The sequence below is a fragment of the Drosophila sechellia genome, chromosome 3L, assembly GCF_004382195.2.
Source record: "Drosophila sechellia strain sech25 chromosome 3L, ASM438219v1, whole genome shotgun sequence".
NCBI lineage: Eukaryota > Metazoa > Arthropoda > Insecta > Diptera > Drosophilidae > Drosophila > Drosophila sechellia.
Window position 1 is genome coordinate 4,500,578 of NC_045951.1, and position 21,287 is coordinate 4,521,864.

General features: G+C 41.4%; 3 protein-coding genes and 1 pseudogene across 7 annotated transcripts; 2 read left to right on the top strand and 2 right to left on the bottom strand.

Moving 5' to 3' along the window:
• Nucleotides 1-736: 736 nt before the first annotated feature.
• LOC116801072 lies at nt 737-1,335 on the bottom strand (annotated as a pseudogene).
• Nucleotides 1,166-7,032, top strand: LOC6610801 (nose resistant to fluoxetine protein 6). Of its 2 annotated transcripts, none has more exons than XM_032718577.1 (6): nt 1,166-1,248; nt 3,588-4,182; nt 4,676-5,528; nt 5,595-5,960; nt 6,031-6,574; nt 6,636-7,032. In XM_032718577.1, exons 2-6 carry the CDS (start codon nt 3,810-3,812, stop codon nt 6,765-6,767), a joined length of 2,268 nt encoding a protein of 755 aa, XP_032574468.1. In that variant the 5' UTR covers nt 1,166-1,248; nt 3,588-3,809; the 3' UTR covers nt 6,768-7,032. The 2 variants fall into 2 exon arrangements, with proteins under 2 accessions (XP_032574468.1, XP_002035367.2); XM_002035331.2 differs by having other exon boundaries at nt 1,178-1,453.
• Nucleotides 7,033-7,053: 21 nt separating this feature from the next.
• LOC6610802 lies at nt 7,054-9,182 on the bottom strand. 3 transcript variants are annotated; one of them, XM_002035332.2, is made up of 6 exons: nt 8,786-9,182; nt 8,637-8,725; nt 8,434-8,568; nt 8,014-8,372; nt 7,804-7,949; nt 7,054-7,750 (listed from the first exon to the last, which is right to left on the bottom strand). In XM_002035332.2, exons 1-6 carry the CDS (start codon nt 8,887-8,889, stop codon nt 7,144-7,146), a joined length of 1,440 nt encoding a protein of 479 aa, XP_002035368.1. In that variant the 5' UTR covers nt 8,890-9,182; the 3' UTR covers nt 7,054-7,143. The 3 variants fall into 3 exon arrangements, with proteins under 3 accessions (XP_002035368.1, XP_032574484.1, XP_032574485.1); XM_032718593.1 differs by having other exon boundaries at nt 8,782-8,874; XM_032718594.1 differs by having other exon boundaries at nt 8,637-8,733; nt 8,786-8,870.
• A 652-nt stretch (nt 9,183-9,834) lies between these two features.
• LOC6610803 (lactosylceramide 1,3-N-acetyl-beta-D-glucosaminyltransferase A) lies at nt 9,835-20,679 on the top strand. 2 transcript variants are annotated; one of them, XM_032718595.1, is made up of 4 exons: nt 9,835-9,959; nt 10,358-10,623; nt 18,654-19,589; nt 19,774-20,679. In XM_032718595.1, the coding sequence occupies exons 3-4, from the start codon at nt 18,750-18,752 to the stop codon at nt 20,233-20,235; spliced, it is 1,302 nt and encodes a 433-aa protein (XP_032574486.1). In that variant the 5' UTR covers nt 9,835-9,959; nt 10,358-10,623; nt 18,654-18,749; the 3' UTR covers nt 20,236-20,679. The 2 variants fall into 2 exon arrangements, with proteins under 2 accessions (XP_032574486.1, XP_002035369.1); XM_002035333.2 differs by having other exon boundaries at nt 9,835-10,623.
• Nucleotides 20,680-21,287: the final 608 nt, after the last annotated feature.

Below are 21,287 nucleotides of genomic sequence, written 5' to 3' on the forward strand. Positions count from 1 at the left end.
TGCGCGAATCAACTGAGCGAAGGGGCGCGATCGGATGAGCGAAGCTTCCAAAGCGGAGCTTAAAGCGAAAGCTGAGCTTTTGCAGGTGAGCGAGACAGGTGCTACGGTGGCTTTAATCCGAAACGACATCTGGCGGAGTTTTGGGGAACCTAATGCGGACATCGAACCGTTGGGAATTTAAATGGTTTACTATGCCAATATAATTTAAATATTGAAACTCATTCTTAGATTTCTATAAAACTGACATTACTAATAGTTAATATTAAATAAAATCTTCAGCGTATCAAACTAAACGTTCAAGAAGAACTGGTAAAGTTGAGCAAGTTACCTTAGTAATTGGTACCTGATTAACATTTCCCTTCCATCAAGTTTGTTTTTGCTCTTAATCGTTACTAAAATTATTCCCTTTTACTTTGCACATCGTTGCATTTGCAGAAACCTGTTGACCTCAGGGTGTAAAATAAGTAACATAAACCCAATTAAAATGTATTTTGGAAGGTGCCAGTTAACCTGCAGATCTTGTATTTATGTAATTAATTAAAGCAATAACTTCTGCACTGGAAAAAAAGCTTACGTTTTTATGAACTAATAAAAAAAATCGTTAAAAACTTTTACAATTAAAAAAATGTATGTATGGTGCTTTTAATGAACCTAAAAAATGTGTTTTATGGTCGGAGTTTATTGAAGGGTCTGGGTGTATGTATGGTGCTTTTAATGAACCTAAAAAATGTGTTTTATGGTCGGAGTTTATTGAAGGGTCTGAAGATCCCGAGAAAGAGTTATAGAAAGAGCCAAAATGAGAAGAAAGAGAGTTTCAAATGTGCGTGCAATTGACGATCGAAATAGCCGAAGTCGAAGCAAAAAATAACGACTACTGACCACTGACAAATCCGGACTGAACACTAAAAACTGAAAACTGAAAACTCGGACTCGGGCGCGTAAGGGAGTCGGTCGTCGGGAGTCGGTCGTCTTTTGTTGATCTTGAGACTGAAATTCCAATTGTTGATTTATCTCTCGGCTGCTGCGCTGCGGCTGCGCTGCTGCAGCTCAGTCCATTCGGTTTGACCAGCGACCAAGTTTATAAAACTTTGAGCCAAAATGCAGCGGCGCACAGTTGTTACCAAAACGTTGCACGCGTCGTGGCCCTCATCAAAAAAAAAATATAAGCGAAAATGAAAACGAAATTCGGTTAACGTCAACAGAAGCTGACAAAAGGCAGAAAAGACCGAAACAAGTTGCAGGGCCAGAGTAAGCCAAGTTAAAAGCGAAAGAGAGGCAAGAGGCCAAGAAGAAAGAGTGGGCACTACATACATATAGTATAGCCAGCTAATCTGTTGTGCAGTGCGTTTTATCAGCCAGCGAAAGAAACGAAAACGAAAGTCGGTCCAAGTTCGGTCTCAAAATCCAAACAGAAGAGACTCCATTCCATCGGAGACACGCGGATCTCATCTCGGTAATGTCTCAATAAAAGTAATCTTAACTACCGCCGGAATGTAGGAAAAAGTGAAAATTGAAGCGCTCAACGTGTTTCGAAACACGATATATGAGAAGGCCCCAAAAAAAAAGCAGCGAGTTCTGTACTCTGTGCAAATAGGACTTGTTAATTGGGTTCTGATCAACAAGTGCCCACAAACAGTGTCCAATAAGCTGGCCATTAGTGTGAGTCCGTATCTCACTCGATTCCCCCCACTCTCTCCGCACCAAATCTTTGACGATTCCGCGAGTTCAGGAGTGTTATGTAAATGCAGATCAAACATATTTCGAAATTCCCCAATAGTCAAAGTCCATATGCATATATATATATATGCACATATATCTCGATGGGCGTCGCGCGTCGTGCTTGCCACAAAAGAAGCGGCGTCTAAATTATGCAAAACCAACAAAAAGATCGCTTAGGAAAGCGAGAAAACGAGCAAAAAGCTTCAGCCGTGCACAGCGAGAAATAATCAGAGATCCATAATGGGATTTCAATGTTCTTGATTACCAATAGCTGCCAAAGTCAAACTTAGCCAGAAAAATCGGAATAACCTTAATGAGTTTAAAGCAAATAAATATAGTTACCTAGTTCCATGACTATAACAAGTAAAAGAAATGTTACAAAGCGCATATATATTTTTCTGTGTATTTTAATAATAGGCACATTTCCAAACGATTTTCATTGTTGATTATGAAATTGGTAGTTTATTTCTATCACAAGCATGCATAAATATTCCTTATATGTTAATCAAACGCTTATAAATACATTTTATGAAGTAAAGCACATTTAAGTTCTTGTTCTCATAGATTTATTTCATTACTTTCGATCTGTTTTACTTTTTATTGTCGTTTACCCCAAGTGTAGTAATCACATAATTCTTTAACCGCATTTCTTCGGTTAATTTTGATTACGCGCACCTTTAGTCATAATAAACAATAACCAGCGAATTATTACGTATGCGTGAGCTGCGATTGTGTGCGAGTGTGTCAAAGCGAAAACGAAAGGCCAGCACCAACACACGATCGATTGTGTGTGGTCAGCAGTTTGGGTCCAAAATCAATGGAAGTGTACCGCTGTCTTTACACCTGCGCATAACTCACTCCACGTTGAAAATAACAACTCAAATCGAGACTCAACCCGGCATTTGGCCAACAAGCTCAAATTCGTCGCCGGGCAACGAAGGTAATCAATTGAACCTTAGTCTCCATTTGAGTCGCACTCCCAGCGGAATTGGGTTGAGTCTCGTATCGTCTCGTATCGATTATTTGGTTTTTGTTTATCTTTTTGTTGCGTTTCAAAAACTTTTACTCCCCGTGCCGTTTGTTTGTGCGCGGAGATCCAATACAATCGAAATAAAACGCAAAATTATTAACGTTAATTATTGCATAAGTTTCCCTCGGTGCGTTTTCCGCTCTTTCGCCGATTGTTTAACCGGTAATGGGGCGCACAGCGCGTATGCGTAATATTCTAACGAAATCGATGATGGGCATAAAATGTGTAGTGCGTGTGTTGCGTGTTTTCTTCACATCTCTCTCTCTCTTTTTACACAGGGAATATAACTTAACCCTTCCATTTCCACGGAGTAATTAACAATAGTATTTACAAAGTTCAGATAAGACACATTAAATGTCAATAGCTATCAAACATAATTGAGAAATAACACGCTAATTACCATTTAATGTAAATAAAAAACAAGTATAATTAAGTGCTGACCCAATTTGGTGTTATATTTTGATTGCACACCTTGCAAAATACTTTTTTACGAACTTACTAATAGTCAAACAAAAGATGCAACTCATTCATAACGAAATAAAGACGTTAAATGTTAATTATTGCTAAAAAAAAAAAAAAAAAAAAAAGCACGCTCTCGTTTTCTTGTATTCCTCGGCCATGAATGGTTATTTAAGCGGCTACACTGCGTATGCGTAATATTCTAATGCAATCGGCAAAAGCGAAGATAAAAGCATTGCTGCTACTTTTTAGTGTGTGCAATGTGTGTCAGTGGGAAATTACTGAGCCGCGTTTGAAAACGTGCTTATTGGCCATCGATGGCCGACGAAAGTTTCTCCCCATCAATTGGCAAGCATTAACCAATATAAATATACCACAGGCATCTGGATCCGGGAGGGGCGAGGAGCAGAGGCGTGGCCAGGTGAATCGCTGTGAATCGCAGTGCGGTGACCTTCGTCAAGCGACGGCAGCAAACAGCAATCGAACGAGCCATTTGAGATAGCCAAACAAGCGCGGTCCAAATAACTCTCACAATACGCGCACTAACAGCAGATAAATAGATAAATATAAGCCAAGGTTACCCAGTACCCACCGACTCAGCATGGAGATCAGGCGCACCTCTCGACCATATCTTTGGTACACACCAGTGCTGATGCTGCTCGGCCTTTGGCTGGGTACGGTTTTGGCCAAGGGCGCCAGCAATCAGTCGGCCACTGCCGCCAACTCACAAGCCTGGCAGCGATATCACAGTCAGGGACTCAATGCGTCGCCGGCGCCGCCCGATGAATTGGAGATTTTGGATGCCCCCGCCACGCTTGAGATACATTCGCCCCATGAAACCCATTTGACTCGCACCTCCGTCATTTTCGGACTGACCAAAGTGGCCAACGAGAGCAGCGTCAGCGGAAAGTGCCACGCGCAGCTGCGACAAATGCAGCGCGGCATACTCGGCAAACAGCCATGGGCCATGAAGGGTGAGTCGATAAAATAAGCAGAAAAAATATTATTTTCAAATACATATGGGCACAAGGGTATCGTAAGTTCCCCGATTACTAGTTGACTTCCTAAAAAAAAAAATGAATTGCACGTCTCCAGAGGCAAACCTTAATCCAATCAGTACGCAGATTAGTTTTGACACTTATTGCTTGGAATGCAAATTATGTGATTCACCAAATAAACAGTTTTCTATTAAAAATCGCACATAAGTAAGTTAATGACAAGTGAACCGCACGAAAACAAAAAATTGTTTAGATAAGCTTATGACTCACAAACAAATAATACAAAGATTGTGAATTACCAGACTTCTAAGCAAATTTCAAAATTTATAATCATGGACTTTATATTTTGATAATCCCATTTTTTGGGTACAAAGAGCAATTGATTTGAAATTCGCTTTGTATGTTAAAACCTTGAGCACAAAACCTGTTAACGTGTTGTTAATTGGAATGTTATTGAATTTTCCCACAGTTCTGGATGCTTCGGGAACAAAGCCCTCCGGCTTCGTATATGGTCAAAACTACTGGCTGGGAAGTCGCGAAGCTTGTCGCGGCGTCCAAAGACCCGTGGGCATAACCCTGTCAAAGAACTTCGATCGTGTTATGCACTATGGAATTATCACCCAGCAGGCGCCCTTCGACATGGACTATCGGGTTTTATACCTCCGTCACAATTCTCCGTGGCAGGTGGAGATTAAGCTGATGTCCGAGCAGATTATACACATTGGCCTGTGCCTGCCAAGTGCCTGCAGTTCGGTTGAAGTTCAGAGGCTAGCCCAGGACTATGTGGCTGCCGGAATGTTCACTGAAAACGAGATATTCGACATAAAACCGGAAGTGGTCTACATGAAGGATCTGCAGCTGAAGGAGGAATTCTTCGAGAGGGCCAGCTTCCGTCTCTTGGTGGCCTGTGTTCTGGTCACTGGCACACTGATGTTTTGTTCTCAACAACTGCATGCCACTAGTAAAATGCCATCTACCTCTGAGGATCCTCGGGATCGCGACTTGGCACCCGCGGAATCGGAAATATGGCGTGGACTTAACTCACTCCTCCAAATAGAGAAACTGCAAAGATTCGTAACTTGCTGGGATGTTCCCGGCAATTGGGCCAAAATTTTTGCGATTAGGGAGAATACTCCGAATGAAATTCCCTTGATGAATGGCCTGCGATCTGTATGTGCTATCTGGATCATGGTCTTCCACGTGGTGTGGTTCATGTACTTCACTGTCCACAATAAGACGGTGCTGATTTCGTATGCCGAACAGGCCTTCTTCCAATACGTCTCGTCGGCTCCTCTGCTCGTGGATGTCTTCTTTACCATCAGGTGGGTTCGATAGAAGCCACTGATGGAAACCTTAAAACTTTATCCGAATTTGTTTTTTTTTTACAGTGGCTTCCTGCAAACATTTAACTTCCTCAGGAACTCCCGGCAGTTGGAGTCAGTAAGGCAAAATAGCTTTAGCGAAAATCTAAAGCTCTTTGGCAAACTGCTCTTCCATCGTTATTTGCGGCTAGGACCCCTTTACCTGGTGGTCATGGCCACCGTGGACTTGGTATACGCCTATATTGGAGATGTCTCAGTTTACCACATCAACGAGCGATTCGATGAGATGTGTACACGGCACTGGTGGCGCAATCTTTTGTTCATTCAAAACCTCTTCGACCATCGGGACATGTGCGCCAATTGGAGCTGGTCCTTGGCCTGCGAAATGCAGTTCTTTATCGTGGCCAACGCTCTGTTGTTCCTCTATGTGAAGTAAGTTATCAGGTCCATTATTAAAAAATATAAATACGAAATAAACGATACCCCTTTCATTGATAAATAGATATCCCAAGGTGGTCAAGTCTCTAGTGATCTCTTCTTTTGTGGCCACCATCGCTTGGTCCTACGGCATCGGACTGAGCATCAAGTTCCAATTGTCCTTCGACGCGGCCTTTGCCACTGGAACAGAGATCTATACATCGCCCTTCGTGAGGGTCCTTCCATATATCCTGGGAGCTGTAACGGCTTGGCTATTGCAAGAGAACCGAATCCAGTTGGAGATCAGCGAGCAAAAGGAGCGGGCATGCTGGCACTTTGCCTTATTCGTCTTCTTCGCCTGCATTTATTCGACTGTCAAAAGGGATCTTGGACCTCTGATGGCCATCACGCTTTTCGTGATGGGTCGCCTGTTCTTTTCGCTCAGTGTATGCTGGATGATAGCGCGCAGCTGCGGTGGACGGGGGGTGTGGTGGTCACGCCTGCTGGAGGCCAAGGGCTTCCAACATGTCAGTCGACTGTCCTACGCCATTTACCTTCTCAACCCGCTGGTCATAGCGTTATTCTACAGTTTAACCAACGCGAGCACGCATGCGGATCCTTTCATGCTGGTGAGTACCATGTGGACATCATTGAACCATGTGCTTTGAATAACATTGTCATCAATTGCAGTGCGTGGTGACCTGCGGCTTTGCTGTCATAGTCTACCTGGCTTCCATCCTCTTTTCGCTGGCCTTTGAGCTGCCCTTCAGCAATCTTTCAAGTTTGCTAAATCGACGGCAGAGCAAGCCGAAATCTATTTAAAGATGCTAGCCCTAAACTAGATCGTTAAGGTCACCGCACACGCCTCCATCTGACAATTGTGATTGCTTTCATGTACAACTAATCATTATTATCGAATCACTAAACTTAGTCTTGTCATAGTCAATGTTACTTATATGTACATATATGTTATATCCTGTACTGCGGTGGAAACCATACTTAATAAGATAATCACTAGCTGTAAATGTACGTAAACACATTATTCCCCAGCACAGAATATACATACAACTGTTGAAAACATTTAAAAGTCGGAATAATTTACTCGATATATGTTGGAACTGTCCTTTTTTAAAGGCTTTTATTATATGATCGTAAGGCAGTGGAATTCACATTAGGTAAAGTAATACAAAATATTTTTTTAAGTCAATTTGCATATGTCATAGTATCCAGCACACACTTCACATTTCTTTAAAAATTCAGCATAGGGATTCGGTCCAGTAGAGACAAAAAACATTCGTACGCGCCTTAAAATATCCGACGAATGCTCTTCAATTTCATTGAAGTCCCACTTTGGATGGTGCTTACTTATGCACAGTATTATCTGATATATAATGGATTCGGTGGGAAAATAATACTTCAGTGTTTGGCACATCTCCTCCCTCACAGTTTCCACAAATGTTTGCGTTAGCTCCATTATAAGCTTGAAAGTGTCGACTTCCAAATGCTCTGACATGCTACTTATCAAAATTTCGAAGCTCTCTGAGCTTGCAATATGTTCCTTGAGTTGGGTTCCGTATTCTCTCAGGTTTATATCATGTCCCTTGATTTTAATAGATCCATTTTCTGAAAGAGTATTTTCTGGGTTTTCAGCCTCCATACGTTTTTTTGATTTCTTTCTCTTGTTATCAATGGGCTGAAATATATTATCTAGCGCCGCTTTTGAGGGCACTCCATTGCAATTACGAATGAGATTCACATTACCCTCAATTTTAATTGATTCCTCAGCAATCTTATCCCACGCCGATCTAGAAATGGTTTTATTTAGATTTTCGAGCAATATGAATCCTATGGTACCTACCGTTGCTGATTAACAAGGATGCTAGGATCCTTATTGATACTGTTCATCAGCGACCCAAGGCGTAAATTGTTAAGATTATTCGTAAATAATACTAAGGAATCGGATAGTCTAGGCACATCACCAGGTTGTGGAGAACCATGAGGATTCTACGTAAAAGACGAACAATTTTAACAAACTCAAAAGTATGTTAATATAATATAGAGTTCATACCAAAATCGGCGAGAGCATCCTTTCACCGGGGCAGAAGTCGTAAACCGCTTCAGGGAAAACCATGAATGGATCTGATTGTATAATGATTTTTCTATGTTTAATAGTCATTCTGGATGCTTTTTTCAATGATTCGGGTGTTATTGGCTTATCTTCCTTATATAGGTAACACATCTGAGTGGTAGAATACGTTTTTAGCTCAACGCGACCATCGATTTGCTTGTAGACTCCAAGATTCGGGGTGACCATTATACCTGCGCCAAACCCCGCATGGGTCACAAATTGTTTCCAGGAATCAGCTACTGAGTACTGGGACACATATGACATGCAACAGTCAACGTTGCTGGAGTGCCCAGTTTCATCTTGTTCAAATGGAAAATATAATACAGTTCTTTAGTTTTTACTTTTCGCTATCGAGCTTACCCACGCATCGACGGCATCGAAACACCGGATATAGACGCCAGGATCTACTTTCTTCGGCCATCTTGGAATCATATACATTATCCACAAGCATCACAAAAAATAAGGACGTGAGTGACTGCCCTTTAGAGTATTTTCCTAATATGAGAAGGTAGATAATATATTATAATATATATATTATTTATACTACTATAACTATAACTCACTATAACTCCAAATCCCATGAAACATGTTAGACTCGCAATGAAGCTGGGACAACTTTGCCTTCAAAATGTTTTCTTGACCCGACGATATTCTGCGAACCTTGAGCTTTATAATTTGCAATTTTTTCTGTTTTCGGATGAATCCTACTTACAGATCCCAGGTTATATCGTCGCCATGGCCCAGGATGTCGGCAAACTTTTGCTGCACTTCTCTCACTGTGGGAACTAAGTTTCCCTCCCCTTTTGCAGCGCTCATTTTTGCAAACTTTTATTCCTGCTTATTTCTAGAACTTCTTTGTTGCACGTAGAAGATGGAAGTTGCAACATAAAGCGCCTATCGATAGTCTGGTCTGATGAACTGTCACTATCTAAATAATATAATTTATTCACCAGTCATTTTAAGGATTTGTGTAATATAAATAAAATTTTTTACACATATCTAAGACTTATTTGAGCAACCCTTATCAAAATGTATATCTCTAAATGTTTATGACTAACCAAATATTGCTCTCATTCGACAGTTTGGAAATTATTGTTTATAAATGGCATTGTTATTTAAGGAATTCATTTTTATTATAAATTTTGTTATTAAAGTATAAACACATAATGTTTATGACTTTATACGATATGAGTGCAATTCAGAGAAAGTTAAAAAAAAATGTATTTCCTATCGGTTGAATCAATAATCACTGCGTTAACTTAACTTAAAACTTGCGAATGGCGAATGAGGCGATGCACTATAATCGATAGCAATTGTGGGCAGATGAATCTTGAAAATCTAGACAAGCTAGACAAGTAAGCGATAGAAATGGTCACCCCAAATTTTAAAAGCGTGTCGATGCTTGAGTTCCATCCCTATCTCCCGCTCTCAGTTAACATTTCAGTGGCGTATACAGAATTCTATGCCTGGGGTTTGGGAATTACATACTTTAGTTTTATATTTTAATACCACAAATGCTAATATTATTAAATGTTTTTTGATAAAAATGTTGTTAAAAACTAGTTTTCTTAAGCTCTGAATATTCAAAAAATTTTATGAATCCAAATACCTTACTGCCCTTAACTACAACGCCTCTGTTAAATATAACAGTGAGTTTCGCCGCCTTAACAGCAACTGAGAGCGGGTAACAGCGCGAGAGAAATTCGAACGGGCAGCAACAAAAAAAGAAGAAAAAGACGGGTAATAACGCTACGCTTCTCAGTTACTCAGTTCCGAACGAGCAAAAAACAATTTAGCGCCCTCTGAAACGCTCTGTGTTTTATTTTCCACTTAAAATATTAAAAAAAAATTCATAAAAATTGCACACGTCGCTGATAACTCGCTCGGTATACTTATTGCCTAAAATACTGGCTTTTCCTTTCAAATCATTTGGAAAATATGACATGATATTAAGTGATTAAGCCGCGCCGAGAATTTTTCGATGAGTGACGGCTGTTTTTCCGTTTATTTTTGAGTTTGTCTTAAAAACCCCAATCGCATAAACAATTAAAGTCGGACAACACCATCGTTAAACGAATTAAAACTGAATAAGAGCGTTGTCAACGCCTTTTTGGGCAGTGAAAAAAAGGAAAGAGAAATCCAGGCCCAGCATCCTTCAGCCTGCTTCTTCTTCTTCTTCCTCTTCATCTCCTTTTGCATTTCTTTTCGCCGCGTCTGTATAGGTGTTCGTGTTGGTGTGTTTGCAAGCTTGAAAATTGTGTTAAGTTAAGTAAATTTATTCCAGATGCCAACAACAAATTGATGCCAAAAATCTATACAAATTCGGTGCTGCGTGCGCGTGTGTGTTGAATTAGCACTCCCAATTGGCGTCTCTTTCGCTCTAACTCCGTTTTTGAACTGTTACCTAAAACGATGCGTGTGTGTAAGTGTGCGTGAGTGCTTCACATGGAAATTAATTAAAAAAGGCACCTTTGTTGCCATTTCCCTCGCTCTCTCGCAAGGATTCGAATGACTGGCTAATGAGGAAGCAGCCAGGCAAACAACCAGCAGGTAAATATTAATACATAAAAAAAGCATAAAATGTATGAAATTAATTACGAGAGTACTTGGATTACGTCTATCTCTCCTGCTTTCGATGGGTTTTGCCTTTTCCTTTTTCTTATCAGCAACCATTGAACAGCATCCTATTGTTGTCATTGTTGCTGCGGGGGCACACACTTGCTTTCTCGCTCGCTCTCTTTCATGTGTGGTCGCTTTTTTTGCTGTTATTTTATATACGTATCTATCTCTTATTTCGCTCTTTTTTTCGCCTTTAAGAGGCATTGTTGTTGTGTGCTCTTCTTTTGTGCTTTTTTTCAACATGAATTTTCTTCGCTTGTTTTTAGCACGTCGCTGTCTCTGAGGACTGACCTTGAACAAGTTCAGGCACAGTGGCACGCATGCCTGTTTGTCGTCCTCCGTTTTGGCTCGTCTGCTCCTTTTCGCCTTTTTCAGCTCCTTGTCCTTGGCCTGTCCCACTGTGCCGCCTCGCTCCGTCTCCCTCTTCGTATCTCTCTGTGTGCCTCGCTCCCGTCTGAATGTTTGCCCAAGACTGAGAGAGTGTTTACCTCATCACTTAGGTACAGTGGAAATCTTACTAGTTCCGACACACCGCTTATCAATAAAAATAACACATTTCTATATCAATGTGTCCTGATACCAATCAAGTCATATGTACGCAACTTATTACATATTCAATAGATTTGTTATCTCAAGAAGAAGTCGCTAAGAAGTCCGTGTTCGAGTCCCACCAAGATAGCACCATATCTCCAAGAGCTATATTTTGGATCTAGAGCGATTTTTTTGTGATTATTGTAATAATAATAATAGGCATATAACACGTGTAATTCAAATTAATATTTAATATATCGCAATCATTCCGTTCAGTTTGAAGTTCATTGTTTGCATTGGCGCTTTAAAATTTCAATCACATGCTCGTTGGCGAAGCTCTGATTTTTAATTGCGCCAGCTTCCGCGAGAAGCTCTCGCTCTCTCTTTTTCCCACATACATCTCCCCTCGATCGGCCGTCTCTGTCGAATGGGCTTTAACGCTTTGTTTTCAGTGGCCTAACATAACGTTGTCTTCGCTTTGCTTTGCTGTCGCCGCTTTTCACCCCTTTGCGCCTTCTGGCCCACTGATAACCGGCGGTGCGAAGCGTTAGACGTCGGCGGTGTTACTTTTATTGGTCCGTACAGTGACCCCGAGATTCTCCGCCGACGTAACGTCACGTCAACGTAAGCGTTTTCAGCTTTTTGCTTTCTCTTTTACTCCCTCTTGCCGCGCCAAAAAATTTTCGACACGTACGAACTGCTATTCATTATTAAAACCCGAATTTCGAGTGATTTGCGATCGTAAACAGTACTTTTGTGAAAATACATTCTTATGTCTCACAAACATAATCTTTCATCTGTTTTCTACATGCTTTTAGTTTTTCCTACTCGACTCACACATATTACTATTATTCATGATTTTCTGAGATATGCTAAAAGTAATCGGCTTTTCCATAGATGATTTGGCGATTTCCACAGAATTTTGTGTATAAAACATATTGTATTTTCAAACATAATATTCTATTCCGTTCAATCATGTCATCCCCATGCGATACTTTCATATCAAATGCTTCATTTAAATATAATATTTAATCAGATAATTGTTTATTTTTTGTGCGCTGGTTGCACATCGAGAAAATTTCCAAACACTTATTTCCATTGTGAATTTGTTTAGATAAGGCATACCAATATACTTTAAATGTTTATGTTTGTATAATGCAAATTGTTCTTTTAATTTAAACAATACATAATCGTGCCTCTCTTCTCGTACATGCATTTGCTGGTGTGGATACATTCTATAAGTATTGCAAGTATTTGGAATTTCTTGATTGCGCGTAAATGGATAGAAACCAGACAACCGCGAAATTTGTGCACTGCAGGAGAACTTAAATTTATGAGATACATAATACTGGAAATGTGATTTGATTAACCGACAAGCAGCAGCGTACGATTTCGAACGTTGCAAGGCTAGCAAAAAAATTTTCATGATCATCTTTGTAAAGTTCGTTGTAATTTTGATCAGCAAAAAATTTGCATAAGTGCAAATTGCGAGTTTGCAGAAATGTGAACTTCCAAACCCCAAAGAAAACTGAGTCACCACACAAGCATTTCGATTGTCTGCTTCAGCGAGCCCATCAAGGCGTCGCTAAGTTGCTTTTCCCTTGCCAAATGTTCTTTAGTTTGCCTATTGAAATACAAATATGTGCAGTGTGTTCCTTATCAAGTCCCAATGTCCAAATGTCCCAATGTCCCAAAGAAACGCTGAGAGTGCGTGCAGAAAACACGTTTTGTTCGGGTCACCGAAACCGGACTTTGGCCCGTGAAAAGGTAAACAAAAGGAGGCGCTTAATTAAATTTTCATACGCCGCCGTGGAATATGTATTCATAAGTTATTTAGCGTGCGAGAGAACGGGAGCGACCAACCCTGCTGAGGAAGTCCATAAAGTAGGCAGGACCTCGGCTTGGGCGTGGTTCCTCTAGTTTACATTTTTATTCCCCGCCACTGCAGCACAAGCTATTTTAATTGCCAATTTGCGGGGTCGCCGGTTTGTCACTCAGCCCGTCGTGTCCTTCAATCGAGCTGAATGCATTTGTCGTCGCCATACAGCCACCCCCTTCTGCCACCCCCCGCCCCCTTCATATGATCTCCTGCATCGGGGGTTATGAGTAATGCCCTGCACTTTATGTGCAAAACAGGAAACTTCGCCATCCGTGTCCTGAATAACGAATACATGCAACTATGTACTTTCTACCACCGCAGGCTGCACTGGATGAGTTAATTATGGGCTTGGGCCTATACACTGCGAGAAATGGCCCCGAATTTCTTAAAGTTTCTTTTCGACATTGCATTTCCCACATTGTAAGCTGCTTATCTCGCGGAAACTAATTTTGCACTGGGGTGCAATACAACCAAAGGAAACTGCGTCTTACTATAAATAAAATAAAATATATATAAAATATATATTAGTTTTAAAATGTATGATTCGACTATAAATTCTCAGTAAATATTTTTAGAAAAACATTTAGTGATATTAAAGTAGAGTTTTAATAAACTGCATGACGAGCTCTTTCAATCCCACAGAAAACTTTTTTCGATGAGGCAGTGGTTAAGATGAAACTCAGGTTGGGATGACTTGGATCAGTTTCTGTGAGTGGAGGCCAACGCCCAAGCCGCAGACCACAGGAATTGGGCAAGATAGAGCTCGTAAATTCAGAGAAGGCGGCGGATAAAGCCTCGGAGGTTCGGGCAGATTGCTTCCGCATCCGTTGGCTGCGATTGCGATTGCAATTGCAATTGCAATCCAAAGTGGCATCCACACCTCCACTAAGTTGCATTCGCCTAAATATCTGTCTGGCATCGTTATTCAGCATTGCCCCGCAATTTGTTAGCCCACGTGAGTGTGCGTGCTGTACGACAAATGGAAATGGAATTGAAAATGGGAAAAGTTTGCACTGCATACTGCAAACTGCCGGCCTATGCAGTTGCACCCACAAACAAGCCGCACTGCACCGCAAAACTCGGTTGTCGGCTGAGAAAAACTCCCTCAGCATGTTGTAATTGCGGCATGTTGGCAGCAGAAAACCCGTCTGGGGTTTCCCTAGGCCTCCTACCACTTTTCCTCTTCTATTCCGTTTTTCCGCCAGTCTGCGAAACTCAAACTCCTTCAAGCCGCTGCTGACTCACATTTTTCGACATCTGGGACAGGGCGATTTTTCCGTGGTGCTCTCAGCTTGATGCATGCACTCAGAAAATCTATTTAAAACGACAATTAGAGGTTTAAACCAAAGACACTAGAATAATTATTCTAGTGTCTTTGTTTAAACTGTGTGTAATTATACAACTGCTAAATAAATAATATTACCAGAAATAAATGTGAACATTTAAGAACAAATTGATACTAAACTCGTCAGACCTTGACACCAGAATTCTCGATCAAGTTGATTGCATCCGTATGGTTTTCTCGAAGTGTGTCTACATGCGGCATGTGTACATAATCTCCATATGCTTGTAGGCGCACATGGGTGGCTACATTTGTGAGGCATCAACATGTGAGGGACATTTGTTTGGCCGGCGGCGGGGTTTTAATGTTTAATGCTTGAGTTCTTGACTCCCATTTGTCGACGACGGCGGCAGGATGCCAAGTGGTGAATGCAACGCTCGCTGGGATCTCGAGATGAACTCAGATTACAGTAACACATATATGTACGATCTCCAGCTGGGCGCATATCCGTGCCTCAGTTTCCCAGAAGTTGCCACACTTTGGTGCGTGAACAATAGCCCCGCATCAATTTGAGAAAATTCCAAGCAATTAATAGCACTTTTTCACATTCAAATGAATGGTGCGAATGCCTTTGCTAGTGAATATTAGTCATCGGGTGAACCTGAATATTAGAATTGAACTGAAATTCTCATGAATTTGTATTGCAGATTGAAATGACAGGCTGCATTTAGGGGCATTTAAACGGCAGATTTAAAAACCAGATGCCTAGTTAGTTCGCTATTAAGAGTGCATATTTTGAACGAATGTATTTCTTTCTTTGTTTAACAAAATCAAATTGCAATCTTTTTAAGCTGACGTGACTGGCGATGCAATTGCCAACGCCAAAAACCGGTTATAAAGCCATCCGCACATAAAGTGGTTTTTCCCGCTTAAAAAATAATCTTTAGCTGCTTAGCAGAACCAGACTTACAAAACCCAACCACTTTCCACACACTTTCAATTGGTGCGTATATGTAACTTCGCATATAAGGCAACTCTCTGACTGCTAATTTCAACTGCAATTTTCTGCTCTATGTTTGTTTTGCAATATTTTAAAGTATTTTTTATTACCTTTTTTCGCTAATTACCGCTTGCCTTGTAATGAGTCGGAATAATGGATATTATGGCTTGTGATGGCCCTCATATCGTGTTTATTTACTCGATGTATATAAATATTGTACTCCCGATTGATGGCAATTGCCACAAATCGCATTTGCAGCACGTGAAAGTTGCATTGTATGCAAGTGAATATACAAGGGACAACCTGACAGGCATTCAAAGTGGCATTTGGGCAGCAGCCAAGTTTTTGCAGTGCCAACCTGCAACCAGTGCCATTCAATGAAAGCGCCGCCATACAACCCATAGCTTCCCTGCCGCTGGGTAACTAATCAAAAGCCCGATACGATACCAACCAGATAAACAATAGAAGACGCCTGGCCCGAACTGCAGGCGAATCCCTCCATCCATTGTGGCTGCCACCGTTTTTGTTGCCCATGCGGGCCACGATAAAATTTAACCTTCGACTTGAAAAAGTTATTCGGCGTTGCTGTTGCTGTTGGCATTTTATCGACTGCAAAATGCCAGCCTTTGGCAGACGTCCCAGCCCCACAAGCCCATTCCCATATATATAGAAAAAACCACGAGTACATTTCATAGTCTAGGCTTATTTTCGTAAAGTTCACGAAAGGTGTGAGTACCTCAATGGAAAAAAGGTGAGGTATGTGGAAAGTGTTGCCACAAAGAGGGGCGGCAATCACGAGGAGTGTTTAAACGTATATGATAAGCATTTTACAATAATAAATATTTATGATTTATTTCATTTGAGGATCGTGCAATCTATGTATATACTGCAGAGTAAGTTCACAGGTCAATAAAGCAATTGCCTAATTGAATTCGTATCATGCTCAGCAATGTCACGGTGTGCAGGTCAGTCAGATAATTTATGAAGATGACTTTCCTCCGGGCCCTTCTGGGGTCACCGCCAGATAATTATCTCTGTTATTAATGACCCAGATAAGGTTAGCGTGGCACGCATATACAAAATCGATTGATTGTTGAGCTTAATTGAATGTGAGATATTTAGATCAAGTCACATTATACACCAAGAGTATGGTTTTTCATTTTTAAAAGTATTTTAAAATACAACACGCGAGGAATGAAAATGTCGCCTCACTTAAATGTGAACATAAAACATGGAAAATGTGTTTCGTATTGTACTTTCAACTTATTTCTAATATCCTTAACAACCTGAATGTCGTGACTGCTGGCAGTCAATGTGTGATGAAACCACCACCCTAGAAGTCACAACTGCAGCCAAACTCCATTTTGCATTGCACTTTGGCCTTGGCTGCTCACGATCGTTGCCGTTCGTTTTTGGCCAAGTCTGCTGGTGCCGTACACAGCTGGCTAAGGTCAAAGGTTCAGTTGTAATTAGTTTTTGCATATCTTGAGGCCGTCGCATCCGGCTGCTTAAACCCTAACTGCCTTACAATCGCGCCAGATCTGGGTGTTTGTAGTTAGTTGGCGTGGCAAAAGTCTAAGGACACGACAACCATTGCGTGCCACCATCGAACATTAATCACCATCTAGTACAGGTCTTTACCATTAACCATGTCTATGGAACTATGGACTATTGTGAATCGGTAAATTTACATAAATATAAAATTTTTATATCGCTTCGCGTGTGGAACGTGGCGACGTTACGGCTCCAAATTTGAGACGCTTTCGATGAGAGCAATGAAATGTGGATTACCTACGGAATCATTGGACGAAATAGGGGCACAACCAATCTGGCATTTGGGAAGTAATCTTATCGAAAACAACGGGCTAGCTATCTAATCGAGAGCGTTTCCAAACGTTGGTTAATAAAGTCCCTTGGGAGAGTTTCGGAGCCAGATATAATAGGCAGCCGAGTGCGAGTGACCCTTAGTTAGAGACCATTTCCATATTCCACGGAGCCGTCGTACGTCGTATTTCAATTGCAATGCGCACAGTTTACTCGAATACGTGACTGGGGAAAACCGCAGACTGCCTTTTTGCCTCGAGGCTGGAGAATTGCTCCTTCTGTGTTCCATCGCACTATCTACGGACATGTGCATGAGTGTGTCTTCCGGTTGCCTTCGAAAATATAAGAAACGTATGTACATATATGCACATATGTATATACACATATACGATGTGCCAGCAGTTGAACCTTAATTAAAAGTCGAATCTTATAAAGTTCAATAAACTGCATATTATATGTATGCATATTCGAGTTGAACAACAAAAATAATCCTATTGGTTAAACTCGATTGAGCTGCTAGAAAGCTTTCTCAAGTACTTTAAAAGCCATTTTCTGTCCCAAAAGTAATCATAGCTTTACAAAAAATAAGACTGATAAGATAAACGTAATTGCAACACTTTCAAAGTCTTCTAGTAGTAAATCGCGCACTTTTCTTATTGCGGTTACATGTAGTAAGTATAGGTTATCAGTGGCTTGCCCAAAAATTGTATAATTAGGTAAATATACAATTTGCCGACTTTGAGGACCGAAAAGTGCACATTTTGGTATTTCAGTGATAACACCCATGTTTGGTGGCCGCACATTTGTATGTATCTAAAACTGATAGAGCCCAAGAAATCGCCAGCGTTTATAGTACAGGCAATTAACACGTATTTACTACCATAACGATTACCTACTCGTTTTTTGATAAGAATTCAGTCGTAGGACGTCACCGTTTCAGTTGTCACTAGTATAATTTACAAAAAGTTGTGCTCAGGTTCATGGAATTCCATTATCGATGTTGACAAAGCAATCAAAAGTTTGGCCAATAAATCAATAATTTCAACTTATCTCTGAGCACTTTTCACTCTCGATTATTGAAAGGAAACTGCTGAAAAAAAACTAAAATACCAGTTCCCATTTGGAAGTCCCCGGGAAATCATCTAGCTGTGAATGAGTTATGGCAGGTGCGTTTTATTGGCATCGATTGGGTAATAGCATGACGTCAGTTCATTGAACTTCTCCAAAGGATAGAAAGACTGCTCTTCACTTAATTCATGTGCGACCTGTTGACACCTGCTGCTGGCCATTTAGAAAATTGGCCACATGTCATGCGGCAGCCAACTGCCCTAATGCCTTGGGTGATTATCGCACCGGCGATAACCTGATGGGAAGTGGGTTTTAAGTGGCAATTCCGTGGGCGATTACTAACCGTTTTCTTTTTCCTCAACTTTGTGCCGTTGCAGCCACTTGGATCTGGAGTTAAATGGCCAAGGCACGCAGAAAACGCTACCGTCTGAGGTGTCCGGAAATAGAGTTAGATCCAATTAGAAGCCGCTAGGATGGACAAGCGATCGTTGTGCATGCTGATCATCTGCATCAATCTGTGCCTGGTCATCTGGCTGGTCAGTGTGCAGCAGTCGCCGATGCTGGAAGCGGAAATCATCGCCGATTTCAGCGGAAGTGGCGGCAGCAGCAGCACCGCCCAGCCGCCAACGAGTGCCGAAAGTGGATTGCGGAGGAGCAGGAGCCAACCAAACCAAATACACCAGCCTAGTCGCACACCTAGTAATAGTAATGATAGTAGCCTAGTTAGCAACACATTCGAAAACCACCCCATGGGCACGCCCCCCACTTTGGCGTCACAAACGCCCACGCCGCCTCAGAGCAGCATGCACCTCATGGATCTGCCCAATTTCGTCTATCTGATAGACCAGCCCGCCTGTGATAAGGATGTCCGGGCCCTGATATTGGTCCATTCGGCAGTGCGCAATATCGAAAAGCGCCGGATCATCCGAGAAACGTGGGCGAATCGCAGCTATATAGACCAGACGCCGCTGAAGGTTTACTTCCTGGTGGGCGGAGTGAGCGGGAGAAGGAGCGGGAAGTGGCAGCAGTTCCTGAGACGCGAGAACCACCTGCACGGCGATCTCATCCAGGGGAACTTCAAAGACGCCTATCGCAACATGACCTACAAGCATGTCATGGCTCTCAAGTGGTTCAACGAGAAGTGTGCGCATGCCCAGCTGCTGGTGAAGGTGGACGACGATGTGTTCATGAACACACCGCAGCTGGTCAAGTACTTGGCGACTCCCTCGCTGCCAGAGTACTCCATGCTGCGGGATCCCAATCTGATGCTCTGCCGAGCCGTCCGTTATTCGAGGGTCAAGCGTTCATATCGTGTAAGTAGTTCATAAACATTTTTGCCAGACAATAATTTAAAAAATAATTAAAAACCAATTAGCGCTGAAGAAGATTGGCTACTTTGTCAATTGTCCGATAAGAATAAAAATGTTGATATCTTATCGAGGAGTACTGGCTGAATGTGCATAAGTTCATAAATAACCATGATTTCTTAATTTTCAGTCCAAATGGCGGGTGACCTACAAGGAGTACCGGAACCGTTTCTATCCGGAGTACTGTCCCGGAATGGCCATTGTCTACGCACCGGAAGTGGTGCGTCGCCTGTACGAGGCGGCCCAGAAGTCCAAATACTTCTGGGTAGACGACGTACTCATCACCGGGATCCTGGCCGAGGAAACGGGCAGCAAAATCACTCCGCTGAAGCATTACCTCGAGCAGAAGGACGTTCGCAACCTGGTCGGCGGCGGAGCTGATCTTGAGGATCCTCCGTTCCTCTTCACAAATCACGCCATTAAACCCGACGAAAGCATGACCATTTGGCAGATGTCGCTGGACAGAATTCAGAGGCCACTGCTCACACAACCCGCCTACTCATCCGCAACCTCCGCTTCCAGATCCGCACCCGTTGTGCCGAGTGCCAACATTTCCGATGTGGCCCAGACGACCTCCACCGGCCTCAGCTAGTTTGACTGGCACCACTCGATGGATTGAGTACGTTTAGTTTCTTTGGCTGTTCAGTTTTAGGGTTTCGTTAAGCCTTAGTATTAACTCGTAGTTATCCCTAATGTTAACTGATTAATGGAAGGTAGCATTTTTGTCAAGACGAATACAAACGGAACATTGCAAGTCAAGTGAACCACCAACCACCTGCCTACAATCATTCGTATCATATGCAGCGTAACTAATCTAAGGATTCTACTGATAGTCATGTACATCCAACGCGAATCGCTCACCAATAGATAACCGAAAATCCAAATACTAAATCAAATACGAACACCAAACTCTAACAGCGGCAACAATAAACGGAGCGCATAACCTTAAGCACAACTCTTAAATCTTAAGAAAACTACAATAGTACTTAATAAACGATAAAATGATTGAAAATGCTGAAATCAGTGAATAACCAAACCAAATATTGATTTCGATGTAGGTCGCGTAACAATGGACGGAAATATTTATTAAAAAGTATATATACGTAGGGGCAAACGAACAAAAATAATAAAAATTACCTATTTTTTTTAAATGTTTGTATTTTAAAGCTATCAAACATCTGTATCGTTTTGATCCCAAAATTCCAGTAAAGCCAATTAATGGAAAATTTGAATCTGCATATGCATTACATTTAGTCAGATATACTTAATTAATATGATAAGTGGGAACAGAAATGGCAGGAACGTTAACATGAAATATCAAAAACAAATAGCAAATTGTACGGTCCGAGAACGCTAAAAACGATGAACGAACGAAAATTGTTACAAATGAAATTTATAAATGTGTAATAAAACTAATTAAATGTTCAAGTTTGTCAGAAATTATATAAAAGTCATTTCAAAATACATACATACAAAAAACTAACGTCTTGTTTCTAATATTTTAAATTGAGATTTGAATGAACTGCTTTGAACGATTTCAAGCAGCGTTCAACAACTGGAGAGAAGGACTGCGTTTTCTTGCAATCAGCTTTTGATAGACGTCATGAGGAAGAGAGAACGAGGCAACTATATAACGCACTTAAG

What these genes read in the sequence shown, in the direction of transcription:
- LOC6610801 (XM_032718577.1), top strand. Translation starts at nt 3,810, where the DNA reads ATGGAGATCAGGCGCACCTCTCGACCATATCTTTGGTACACACCAGTG. An exon ending in ACAGCCATGGGCCATGAAGG is followed by an intron (nt 4,183 to 4,675) that starts GTGAGTCGATAA and finishes ATTTTCCCACAG; the next exon opens with TTCTGGATGCTTCGGGAACA. An exon ending in GATGTCTTCTTTACCATCAG is followed by an intron (nt 5,529 to 5,594) that starts GTGGGTTCGATA and finishes TTTTTTTTACAG; the next exon opens with TGGCTTCCTGCAAACATTTA.
- LOC6610802 (XM_002035332.2), bottom strand. Translation starts at nt 8,889, where the DNA reads ATGAGCGCTGCAAAAGGGGAGGGAAACTTAGTTCCCACAGTGAGAGAA. An exon ending in TCATGGGATTTGGAGTTATA is followed by an intron (nt 8,569 to 8,636) that starts GTGAGTTATAGT and finishes TTCTCATATTAG; the next exon opens with GAAAATACTCTAAAGGGCAG. An exon ending in GGATGCTCTCGCCGATTTTG is followed by an intron (nt 7,950 to 8,013) that starts GTATGAACTCTA and finishes TCTTTTACGTAG; the next exon opens with AATCCTCATGGTTCTCCACA.
- LOC6610803 (XM_002035333.2), top strand. Translation starts at nt 18,750, where the DNA reads ATGGACAAGCGATCGTTGTGCATGCTGATCATCTGCATCAATCTGTGC. An exon ending in GGGTCAAGCGTTCATATCGT is followed by an intron (nt 19,590 to 19,773) that starts GTAAGTAGTTCA and finishes CTTAATTTTCAG; the next exon opens with TCCAAATGGCGGGTGACCTA.